This window comes from Seriola aureovittata, chromosome 3, assembly GCF_021018895.1.
Source record: "Seriola aureovittata isolate HTS-2021-v1 ecotype China chromosome 3, ASM2101889v1, whole genome shotgun sequence".
NCBI lineage: Eukaryota > Metazoa > Chordata > Actinopteri > Carangiformes > Carangidae > Seriola > Seriola aureovittata.
In genome coordinates, this window is record NC_079366.1 from 14,076,581 (window position 1) to 14,088,205 (window position 11,625).

General features: G+C 42.8%; 1 protein-coding gene across 3 annotated transcripts in view; it reads left to right on the forward strand.

Moving 5' to 3' along the window:
• The first annotated feature begins 2,134 nt into the window (after window positions 1-2,134).
• ntn1a (netrin 1a) overlaps window positions 2,135-11,625 on the forward strand; it is a 63,066-nt gene continuing 53,575 nt past the window's right edge. For 2 of the 3 annotated variants that reach the window (XM_056371380.1, XM_056371383.1), the window contains exons 1-2: window positions 3,084-3,299; window positions 3,564-4,622. In XM_056371380.1, coding sequence (XP_056227355.1) covers window positions 3,599-4,622 — 1,024 coding nt within the window. In that variant the 5' untranslated portion in view covers window positions 3,084-3,299; window positions 3,564-3,598. Of the gene's footprint in view, window positions 2,257-3,083; window positions 3,300-3,563; window positions 4,623-11,625 lie in introns of those variants that run through there. The other variant, XM_056371382.1, reaches the window with a different exon arrangement.

The window sequence follows — 11,625 nt, forward strand, 5'->3', positions numbered from 1 at the left end:
ATGAGCAGAACTAATGAAGTTCAGTGAAGTAAATGATGTTTATTAGAGTTTGTGAAGTCCATATTCCTCACCTGTTCTCTGTCAGGGAAATGCTGCACTTACTTCCCCCTCCTGCTTTGCCTGTCATTTACATCTCATATACTAGAGACTGTGAATTCCCCTTCTCTTGAAGGGAGGGAAATGTGGTTGTGAGCCATACAAAACAGTGACAGTAAACATGAACAGCATTGCATTTCAGCACAGTTTGTTTGACTGGAGGGTAACATAAACAACTTGTAACAACCTTGATGTGAATGAATTACACTCAATTAAACGCTTTAAAATTTGGTTTGTAATGAAAGGTGGGAGGCAAAGTTGATAAGTAGGAAAACTTGTCCTTTTATAGCCTATTAGGAAACAAGCTTTTGAAATGACAAAATGTATTCAACAATTCCACAGAGCTTCAAGTTAAATTATTAGACGTTATTCAATGTTATCTTACTCAGCAAAGAAACATGTTTTGTCATCGATTATACATGATTTGATTTTTATTTTTTAAGAACTGCCAAGGTGATACCATGAAAATACAAACTCTGATGATGAAAAGAAAGAAAGGTGAAATATTCACTGTATAAGTCATTCATCAGTTTTTGGATTAAAAACTAAGACTTCATCTAGAAACTGGTCTCTAATATATAGCTCTCCCCACAGTCCTGGACTTTTCAGCTCTAATCACAAGACCTGCCAGCACAGACTCAAATTCCACTTTATTTTTTGTATTATTTTTTTATTTTAATGACTTTTATCTGCAATCTTGAAATGTTTAAATCCCGGCTCAACTGTGTAAAGCACTAAAGTCAGAAGGCACATCACAGAAAAGGGCCAGGAGAGAGGAAATAGACTGAATGAGAACAAAACCAAGATGAAGCAGAGGAAAAATACAAAGAAAGTGAGTCACTGGCTGAAGTTAGGGAAGAGGTAAAGAAAGAACATGATCCTAAACAATGATAAAACAAAGAAAAAAATAGATCTAATTGTTCAGAGCAGCAAACTGATTGGAAAATAAAGGAGTAGACTGATACAAACGGTAGAGGAGAAAAGTGAGGGGTAAATCCTACTGATAACTGTTCGTTTTCTACAGGACCGTAGCATCTGCTGTTTTGTAAGGTTTTGCTGTAGGTGTGTAAGACTTGTTAACATCATGGAACATGGAACAGTTTATTACCCCGAAGAGACCAACAGCTGTCAGATATCTCAGTGATTTTTATTCCCGTTTCCAGCTGGCATCTCCGCACAGCAGATCTGAACTGACACAGATTAGATAAAACTTTTTTTTGATTCTTCTGTCCATGTGAGAGCAGATATGAAGAAAAGAGCCGATAATGCTGAAACAGAGAAGTGAAGCCAGAGCAGCAGCTGCAGGACTGATAACACTTCATCATGCCTGTATATGGCAGAAGTGAGAGCTGAAATTAGAAAATATTCACAAATATACTGACCTGAAGCCTTTTGTAGGAACTCGATGACAGAAGTGTTGATCATGTGTTGTTTATAAGAGTGACACCACATTATTTGACTGTTGCTTCCTGACTATCTCACCCACAACATTTATTAGACGCTATTACGTTTTGTAGCTCAGTATTTGCATGATGTAGGTTCCACCTTGTACTTCTGGGCCTGTATTTTACAAATGTTTAAAAAGAATTTCACTATTGACTGATTTTGGGGAGAAAAATTTTGTATTACAAAATATAGACCAGCTGTACATCCTTACATCCAATCTCTTGAAGCATATTCTGCAATGGATAACTGATTCTTTGATGTATTCAACTGTACAATCGGGTGACACTTGTCTTTGTTTTACCCCAGAAGAAATATATATTAAAAAAAAAAAAGTCTAAACAACATCTCCTTCACTCCTCTCAGTGCCAATCTGAGAACAGCAGCCTGATCGAGTTTAGTTTAGTGTCTACCATTCAAGCCGGTGGTTTTCATCCTCACTAAATAAATGGCGTAATGCCTCCACCGCCTGGGAGAAGTGCAGTAGAGGACGCCGTTCTCTGCACACAACTGAGCTGACGTTTCCCTCTACGGTCACAAGGTGGCGCTGCTGCTTCTGCTGCCAACATTCAACAGGTCTCCTGGAGGAGCAGCGGCTGCTTCTGCGCCGGGATGGACTGCACGGGACAGCGACGACTGTTGCAGCAGGGATGTAGTCTACGCGGTCATGTCTGGTCTGCAAATTGTTTTAATTTCAAGACCTGGCGTTGTTTGCACGTGAGTAGAAAAGCTTCAGTTAGTGTCGTTGTATAACTCCTAACAGACCGTATCTGCTCTCCTGCAGGCGGCTTCTGGTTTCCAGTGCAGAGTGAGCTCATGCTGGAGACAGAACTGCAACACAGTCGTCTAATCTAAAGATGTGATAGTGAAAGCTTGCACTTTGAAAGGGCTAAGCAAACTTCCACATTAGTTGCACGTAAAAAGAATTTAGTTTGGGGTGTTTTATTTTGAAGGAATCATCATTATATACTCGACGACCCGCAGTATTGAATTCATTTAGGTGGCTGTAACTATAAACTTGACAGAATGTTAGTAGGTCATTTATATAAATAAGCTATATATAATTTTCACCGTCGTTTATTGTGCGAACGGTGACAACTGCAGTAATAACAATCAGTTTTCTGTCATTTTATCGCGGTAATTTGCCTAATATTAGTCTCTGCTCCATGTTCTCTTTTCACATCCCGGTGATTAAACCACACGATCGTATCAGGTGTCTTTGAGATGAAGGTGTGGCAAGCGCCAGATCAGCGGTGCGTTTGCCCCCACGTTGTTGTCCCCCCCCCCTTTTTTTTTTCTTCCCTGCAGCCTAATTTGCGTCTCTCCTCACGTCAATCTTCCCACCGATTCGCCACCACCAGTGGATGTCGTTGTTCCGCCTGGTGTCACCGCCTCAAGATGAGCTGACCGAAAGAGCTGTGTGCCAGGCGAGATCCGATCCGATCCCAGAGAGGGAGACAGAGAGAGAGAGAGAGAGAGAGAGAGAGAGAGAGAGAGAGAGAGAGAGAGAGAGAGAGAGAGAAGAGAGAGAGAGAGAGAGAGAGAGAGGTTGTGAAAAGACCGGCAGGAGGAGTGGGACTTGCTATTAGGACACAAGCGACTCTTAAATCCAGCCGCTCCTATATTTTTACGCAGGAGATTTGAAGAAACAAACAACAAAAACAAGAGGAGCTGCGACTGGCGCGAGATAGAGTAAAAGTAGCCCTGATTCCATCGCCGGTATTCTGACACCTTTTTTTTTTTTTTTTATTCTTTCTCAGGTAAACTGGGGTTTATGGAGATTTTACCAAAGCCTGGCGTGTGTGTGGTGTGACTGAATGTTCCTTACAACAGTGACAAATAATTCTTGCCTCAGTTTTTGTTTGGAAGATGTTTGCAGAAGCCTAGATTTATATCAACTTGTGTCACCAAACTTTGCTTTCTCTCCCCCTCTCTCTCTCCCTCTCTCTCTCTCCCTCTCTCTCTCTCGCTCTCTCTCTCTCTCTCCCTCACATGCGTGCTGTTTCCTCTGTCTCCTTCTCCAGCGGCAGAGACTCTGTGGGGACCGAGGGGAGCTACCATGAGAAGGGCTGTGGATGTTGTGCTGACTGTGCTGCTCGCCGTGTCCCTGTCGTGCCGGAGCGTGCTCGGCGGCTACGGGATGAGCCTGTTCGCGGCGCAGACCTCTCCGCCGGACCCCTGCTACGACGAGCACGGAAACCCGCGCCGCTGCATCCCGGACTTCGTCAACTCCGCCTTCGGGAAGGAAGTGAAGGTGTCCAGCACCTGCGGCAAGACGCCCAGCCGATACTGCGTGGTGACATCGGCGGAGAAGGGAGACGAGAGGACCAGAAACTGTCACACCTGCGATGCCTCAGACCCCAAGAAGTACCACCCCCCGGCGTACCTGACGGACCTCAACAACCCTCACAACCTCACCTGCTGGCAGTCCGAGAACTTCGTCCAGTACCCGCAAAACGTCACTCTGACTCTGTCCCTCGGCAAGAAGTTTGAGGTCACCTATGTGAGCCTGCAGTTCTGCTCGCCCCGACCTGAATCCATGGCGATTTACAAGTCCATGGATTACGGTAAAACTTGGGTACCCTTTCAGTTTTACTCGACCCAGTGCAGGAAGATGTACAACAAACCGAACAGGGCCGTTATCACGAAGCAGAACGAGCAGGAGGCCGTCTGCACGGACTCCCACACCGACATGTACCCTCTGACCGGTGGGCTCATCGCCTTCAGCACGCTGGACGGCAGGCCGTCGGCGCACGACTTCGACAACTCCCCCGTGCTGCAGGACTGGGTCACAGCCACTGACATCAAAGTCATCTTCAGCCGGTTGCACACGTTCGGTGATGAGAACGAGGACGACTCGGAGCTGGCTCGGGACTCGTACTTCTACGCCGTGTCGGACCTGCAGGTCGGAGGGAGATGCAAATGCAACGGACACGCATCTCGGTGCGTAAAGGACCGGGATGGGAGTCTGGTGTGTGAGTGCAAGCACAACACCGCTGGGCCGGAGTGCGACAGGTGCAAACCTTTCCACTACGACAGACCGTGGCAAAGAGCCACAGCCAGGGAGGCCAACGAGTGTGTCGGTAAGTCCATCCACTGTCTCCCCCCTCCATCCTGGTGCGGCCGTCTCTGATTCTGAGCAGAGCCGCCTGGCATGTTGGGAACATTTTATTTGTTCTGGCTGGAATGATTATAAGATAGACCGTCGGCTGCAGTGGAAATATTTTACAGTTAGAGAAAAAGAGAGATGGGGCATCGTTAGATGGAGACTAATGTGAAATCTGGTCGAGCAAAAACATGCGTTTCATGGTCTTTTGCATGTAAACGACATAGGGTATTAATAAAAAATAATAATAACAATAATGTAATAATAATAATAATTATTATTATTATTAGAATGTTAAGTTATATGACTAATCTGCGAATAATTTTACAGATTCAGTTCATTAAACACAAACTTGAACATTCCTTGTAAACAAAGCCACAGCAAAGTCACATTTTTTCCTGATATTGTGGCGCGCGTCCACGAGCATAAAATTGGCTTTAAGTCACATATGCAGCATGAAAATGCAATTTGAAAGTCCATTTAGCTTGTTGCAGGCCATAATGGAGGCTTTCAAACCACCTCAAACGGGACCACTGAGCCTAATCTCCCACAGGAACATTTCTCATAGCTCGACTTCCCCGCTGCAGTAAAGCCTTTTCATTTATTTGGAAGAATCCAAAAACAAACCCACCGCAGTGGTAACTGAGCACAGATTTGATTTTATTATCACACAATTATTTTCCACATCAAAATCAATGTCAGTGAGATGTCAGTCGTTGTGGTTAAGTATAAAGACGTAGATTTATTATTAGGCTATTATTATATAACAGTACAAATTGTTACAATTTATTATTATATTCTAACATATTGTTATGTAAGTGTTTTTATGGTTGCAAATTATAATAATACAATATGACTCCTGTATTGCATTAATTAGGCTGTATATGTTTTAAAAAATAATGATGAGTGCAAATTCCTGTAATTTAGATAATGTTGTAATTATTGCTAACAGTATTCACTTAGACTGATGACAAAGCAAAGGTAAAAATAACTAAAAAACAAGCTGAGAAAAAGGACACTAAGGCGCATAGATATGCAGACAAATACAGTATCCTGAGTCCTAAAAAGAAAACAGGTGTTACAGAGTAAAGCAGCAAATCTCTGATCACATCCGTCCCCTTATTTTTTTTCCATTTTGCTGCAGGTCCTTGCAGGGAAAGAGGCTCTATATTGTTTGACAGTCAGGACACATGTCAGCCACTTTGACACGTAGCAGCTGTTTAAAAGGTTTTTTGTTTGCTGGTGATGCCTGTTTCTAAAGCTCTGAGACTTTCTGACTGGCAGATGTGAATGTGTTGCTAAATCAACAGAAGCAGTTTTATGGAAACATCTACATACTGTGTGGCTCTGGAGAGGTTTATAATGTGTTAAAGAAAGCAATGAACACAAGGTATAAAGGTGTTATTTTTAACCCTTTAAATTGTGGTTATTATCAGCTAACCAATGCCAGACTGCATTCAAACCTACTGACCGAGCCCCTCTCCATATTATCCACTCAAATTAAATTAGAAATTTGTTTGATGTATGTAGCATTTAAAAAAAAAAGTAAATCCTTTTACAGAGAGAACACAAAGGAAAGAAAGATAGGAAGTAATTTGTGTCTTTGTAAGCGCAGATAAAACGGTCCATCCTCCCTCCATGTCTTCATTTGATTTTAGAATCTCCAGCAATAGAATAATCAGCCATTATCACTGATATATACTTGCTGTTGGAAAAGTAAAAAAAAAAAAAAAGCCTGTGTAGGTTCAACTCCTGAACTCATACAAATGAATTGTTTCCTTCAACCAGTATCCTTGACACTTTAGCTTTTACCGGACCTGCACATATATAATACATCTCACACCGTAGCCACAAAAGCCTGTCGCTTACTGCATCCATCATGTTGTCAGCAAGGTATTTAGTTTTCATTACATCATGTAGGATATGGAAGTGTGTGTGTGTGTGTGTGTGTGTGTGTGTGTGTGTGTGAGTGCTAAAGCAAACACTATATCTTGAAGAGGAGAAGAAATCAGTGGAGGGAGGTGTGTTCGATGGATGAGTGTGTACAGTGGGACAAGTTTAGCGATCAGACGGCCATCTGAGAGTGTGTTGTTGCACACCACCTTCATGGCAGCACTCTTGAATGTCACTGGACTATCACAAGGATGTAGTTATCACAAGAGTGTTTTTGTGTGCAGTAAAAGGTCTGGCACTATGTGAGCCACTGACTCAACCGATATTCCCTCATCCTCGCGAAAAAAAAAAGAAAAAGGAATCACAAAAAGAAAAACTTGAACACTCAGATCTGTCTCTGTTTTCGTTTTGAAGTGCACTTTCCTGATTACTTCTATCTGGATATTAAAGGACACTCGTGCTCCTGACTGTGCACCTCAATCCATTTAGGTTATTGACTGTCCGCAGCAAAGGAAAAGCGTCCAATGCAATGAGTTCAATAGTCAGCACCGCAGGCACAACAGAAACCTTTTTCAGTCTCAGTTTCGAGGTGTTAATCTGAGTTTGCAGCAAAGGTAGAAGGAGCTGTTGTTTTAACTCTGAGGAAATTATGAATGCACCATGGTCTATCTGAATCGGAATGTTCCTGCAGTCTTCAGAATCTAAATGATGAGCTCCTCCACAGAAATCCCACTCAACTCCCATAGTAAGAAAGGTGACATTGTTTCACTTAATCACTGCACGGTGAGAAAAAGGTCTGCAGTCAGAGACTTCTCTCCATGCAAATTAACCATAAATGTAATTTTTTATCCTTCCAGTCACCCACTTTCAGGTTTGTGTGCGGGTTTCCTGGACGTGTTGGGTGAAAGCAAAAGAGGTGAAAGTGTCTTGAATAATTCAGGAAGATTAGAAAGACAGCTTGAAGGCATGCAGAATGAGAGGACCGGCACTGCGCCGCAGAGAGAAGCCGGGACAGGAGGGAGGGGCTGGAGATGGAGCAGGACGACAATAGTGAAAATGAAAGAGACGGACGTAAAAGCAAGAGAGAGGGGGAAGCAAATAAAGAGCAAATAAAGGGGCAGTAGAGTGACATTTCCATGGCCTGTGGGCAAGCAGAGCATTTTGACAATTGTCTCGTTTTTTTTTTTTTTTTTCCAGGCACCACTTATTGGGCCAGTGGGAATGTAAAAAGCTGCTGAGAGAGGAAGAAACTTTTTCTTCCACTTGGAAATTCAGAGTTCGTTGATACTGTTACATATCAGTAACTTGGAAGCGATTGAAATTCTTCCCAACTTCGCTGCTGTTACTCCTCCATGCCTGTTTTTACATGAGGAGTTCAGTATTAGCTGGATGATTTGAAAAGATCTGCTGCTTGTTTCGTCTCATTATATCACCAGCAGAAAGCACAGAGTATACTCAAACGCTCCCAGGTGCTCTTCAGAGGCATCTGACTGACAGGAGCAAACATGCAGCGCAGAAAAGTTGACACGGTTGATTTGATACCCATTAAAATAATTGAGTTTTAAAGCCACAACCACTTCTATAGAAAAAAAAGAAAAATTTTAAGGAGTCTTCATGCCTTGTGATATGTGGGTGTGTTTCCAACTTGAAACCGTCAGGGGTAAAAAATTCCTACGTCAAAAAAAAAAAAAAAAAAAAAGCCTTGAATAGATGCCCTGAGAAAATGTGAACAATAACTCAAACAAAATGTTCAAGCAAACATATGTAAACACTTAAAAGCAGCTGTGCCCATACTGAGGTTCAGTGGTGTGTTTTTCTTAGTTTTGTGGATTACTTCCCAAACCTTAATGAGGTTTCAGATAATACCAGAAGAACTAAAGTGGAGTTTGATAGCAACAAGGATCGAAAAGAAAAAAAAGGTTGTTGCCAACCACTGTGCATCAGCTTTCAACCATTTTACAAAGAGAAGGAGAAAAACACGGGCAATTCAGCTTCAAGAAAAAGCAGTTATAATACGTCATAAAACTATCAACAAGAAAAAAATAAAAGGACCTAAACACTAATGATGTCTGACGGTATGATATACAATATATTTCCTTAGAGATTATTGTTGCTTTGTTTATTTCTGTGTTTAGAAGTGTCTGCAGTCATCCTGCACATAGCTGTAATCTTACCAGTCAGACATGTATTGCTCCACTTTTGTTTGTACATTGAAGTGATGCTTTTATTTCAAAATGCACGAAGGCAGTCGGAAAACAGAGATGTTCCGCAGGCCTTTCGTCATGATGTCTCCTTGTTGTCACGTTCGGTTGGTACCTTTCAGGCATGACTGCAGGTCTGGTTAATGTTTGAGCAGCTCATGGTGCCCCTTTATAAATCGGCATCCTTCATCTTCAAACGCGCCGGCAGGATGCATTGTTAGTCCCGGTCATAGCAAACAAAAGTGGGAATAAACTCACAGAGTATCTTTGCACTTTGCACTGTCTTACTATTCCTCACCTTCACTTCTTGAGTCAGCACTGGCCTCTTTCTTACTGGCACGCACGCACGCACCTGTAGGCTTATGCACAGACACACACACACACACACACACAGTTTTCTTCAGGTCTTTAGTCGCAAGTTCATGCAGGGGGGAATGGCCTTTCTCTCACTTCAAGAACCTCTTTTCCTGAGCTCTTATCAGTGTTTATGACTCATTTTGTAAACCGCTGCAAAAATAAGTCATGCACGGTCCAGACGAGCGGCTCACGCTCCTGTTTTAGATTCTCAGAGCTGCTATATCTTTCAAACAGACAGAAACATGGCCACGGAACCAGCGCATACTGTAAGCAAGGCTGACACTGCTGTTACCAAGAACTAAAAAAAAAAAGAAGAAAGAAAAAAGGCAGCCACACTGATAACACATACATGAGAAGGCGGCAGTAATGACACACTTTCTGCAGCACGTTTTGTTTACTTCTGCGTGTTTGTGCTACAAAGGGCCACAAGTGGCCAGTGCTCCTGCTGTGTCGTGAATGCTTGGGAGCGTGTGTGGTTTTGTGATGTGCGCCGCTGAGAACGTATGCCAGGTATTTCAAAAGCAGTTGCACTTGAAATTTAAAGAATCGGAAGTTTGAACGTTCACTTTTGATCAATATTGATAGCTCCAACGGTATTCACACTATTCATTCTGTTTGGGCTTTAGCACAGTTCATGAACCGTACATCTGCTGATAATAAAATAAATATACAGTCGGTTCGATCTATATATGAACATACGAGGATATAATGTGAGGGAAAGAGCTTCAGCTCTGTCTGATAATGGACTTTTGTCAGGTGACGTCAGGTGGGTCATTCAAAACAACAATGTTTTGCTTGTGTGCTTGTGAATTGAAAGTAGGTTAAACGGTCCTTGAATCATCCTTTGGGACGACAAATAGTCTGTAGGCGTCACGGGACAAAAAAGTAGATCTGTTTTGGTTTTCTCAGAGTATTTGTATAAAACAATAATGATTTAATAAAACCATTACAATCAAAGGACTTTAAATAAAGCTGCTAATTTGAGCACTTCTGCAGCCAGATACCACACAATCGCAGGAGTGAGATCATTCATACTCACGACAATTTAGGCTTAAATGGAAGCAATGTATGTGACAAATAAGGCAGATACTGGTGAGTATGTCGAAGCATGGGAGATCTTGAAGCTATTAATGTCAGTATTTGGCAGCGGCCTCTTTCTGAGCTGGAATTTTTGGAGCTAGTTGTTGCTTGTCATGAGGCCTGTTCAAGAAGCAATTCAATTTTCATGGAATTCCAGTTTTGCACAGATAATAGATCGTGACAGGCCTTTGAAGAATGGAAATGAGTTTATATATCGAAAAAATGTCTGAGGACACTATGGCGATAAGACGGGTCCATGTCTGTGTTGTTACTGAGGGAAATACAAGCCACGCTGCCGCCATTCATAAAACTAAAAAAACTGAGTCCACAGTGCATCTGTAAATGTGGTTTACTATCACTATCAGCATGTCCAGTATTAGTCTCAAGTGGAACAAGGTAATTTTCATTTCAATCCGTTTTACTGCTTTTGACAAAGCTCAGGTCACATCAGGTGATGGAAAGTGTTCAGTTGTCAGAAAAGACAAAAATCTGTTCTGATATTTCACAGCCCGTGAGTCTGTTGTTCGATTCAGGGTCCTTTGGGCAAAGTGAGCATTTCTGCGGCCGTGGTTTTGTTTCATTGCTTTGGCTACAACATATAATGCAACACAGATCCAGCTCACAGTGTGAGTCCGCGTTTTTAGCCAGCGCCCGAGTGCGTGTGTGAGTGTGTGCACGCAGGTCTCAGTGCACGTGCTCGCAGCAGAAATGGGACCTCGACCTTGTTTTTTGAGAAACGGTTTGGTAGGAGGCCATATTGCGTTACTCTGCTGGCTCCTGGCCAGCGCTCACTTCCTCTTGTCACCCTCACTGGTGCTTGAACTCGCCATGGACTGAGGCTGCTTTATCACAACGTCCAGCCAGGGGCCACGAACTCAGATTGTCATCGTCATAATTATCATCATCCTCCTGTTTCTTATGATCAGAGATAGTGCTGCTGCATACCTGTGGGTGCAAACATGCTCCTTGTGTGTGTGCGTGTGTGTCTTGCCTCTAAATTGTTTCCACCCAATCTGAGGCACACTCTTTCAGCAGCTGGTGATTATTGGTCCGACTGATGAGACCCAAGCGGATCTTTTCTTCTTCTTCTCTCTATCCTTCAAACAAGGCACATCTTTTAATCAACGCAGAAGTGGCTCATATACACATACACACCTCCGTACTGCGCTTTCACGCTGTCAGGCGTGTTCTCAAGAGAGAAATCTGGGCGTAGTGCGCCCGTCCACTAAAGATTTTCAGCAATCTGATTAATTGCTTTCAAACCACAGACATGAAGTAAGCATTCTTTACAGCGATGACAGCTGTTTCAGTATTTTCATTGGAAGACGTGCTCCTTGACGGCGCAGAGGGCTCGATCACAGCCGGTCACCTTAGGCGCAAAAAGTTTAATGCGTTTTGCCAAGACAGTGTTCAAACATGACTCGGATGCCTCCCAAACATCTGCAAAAG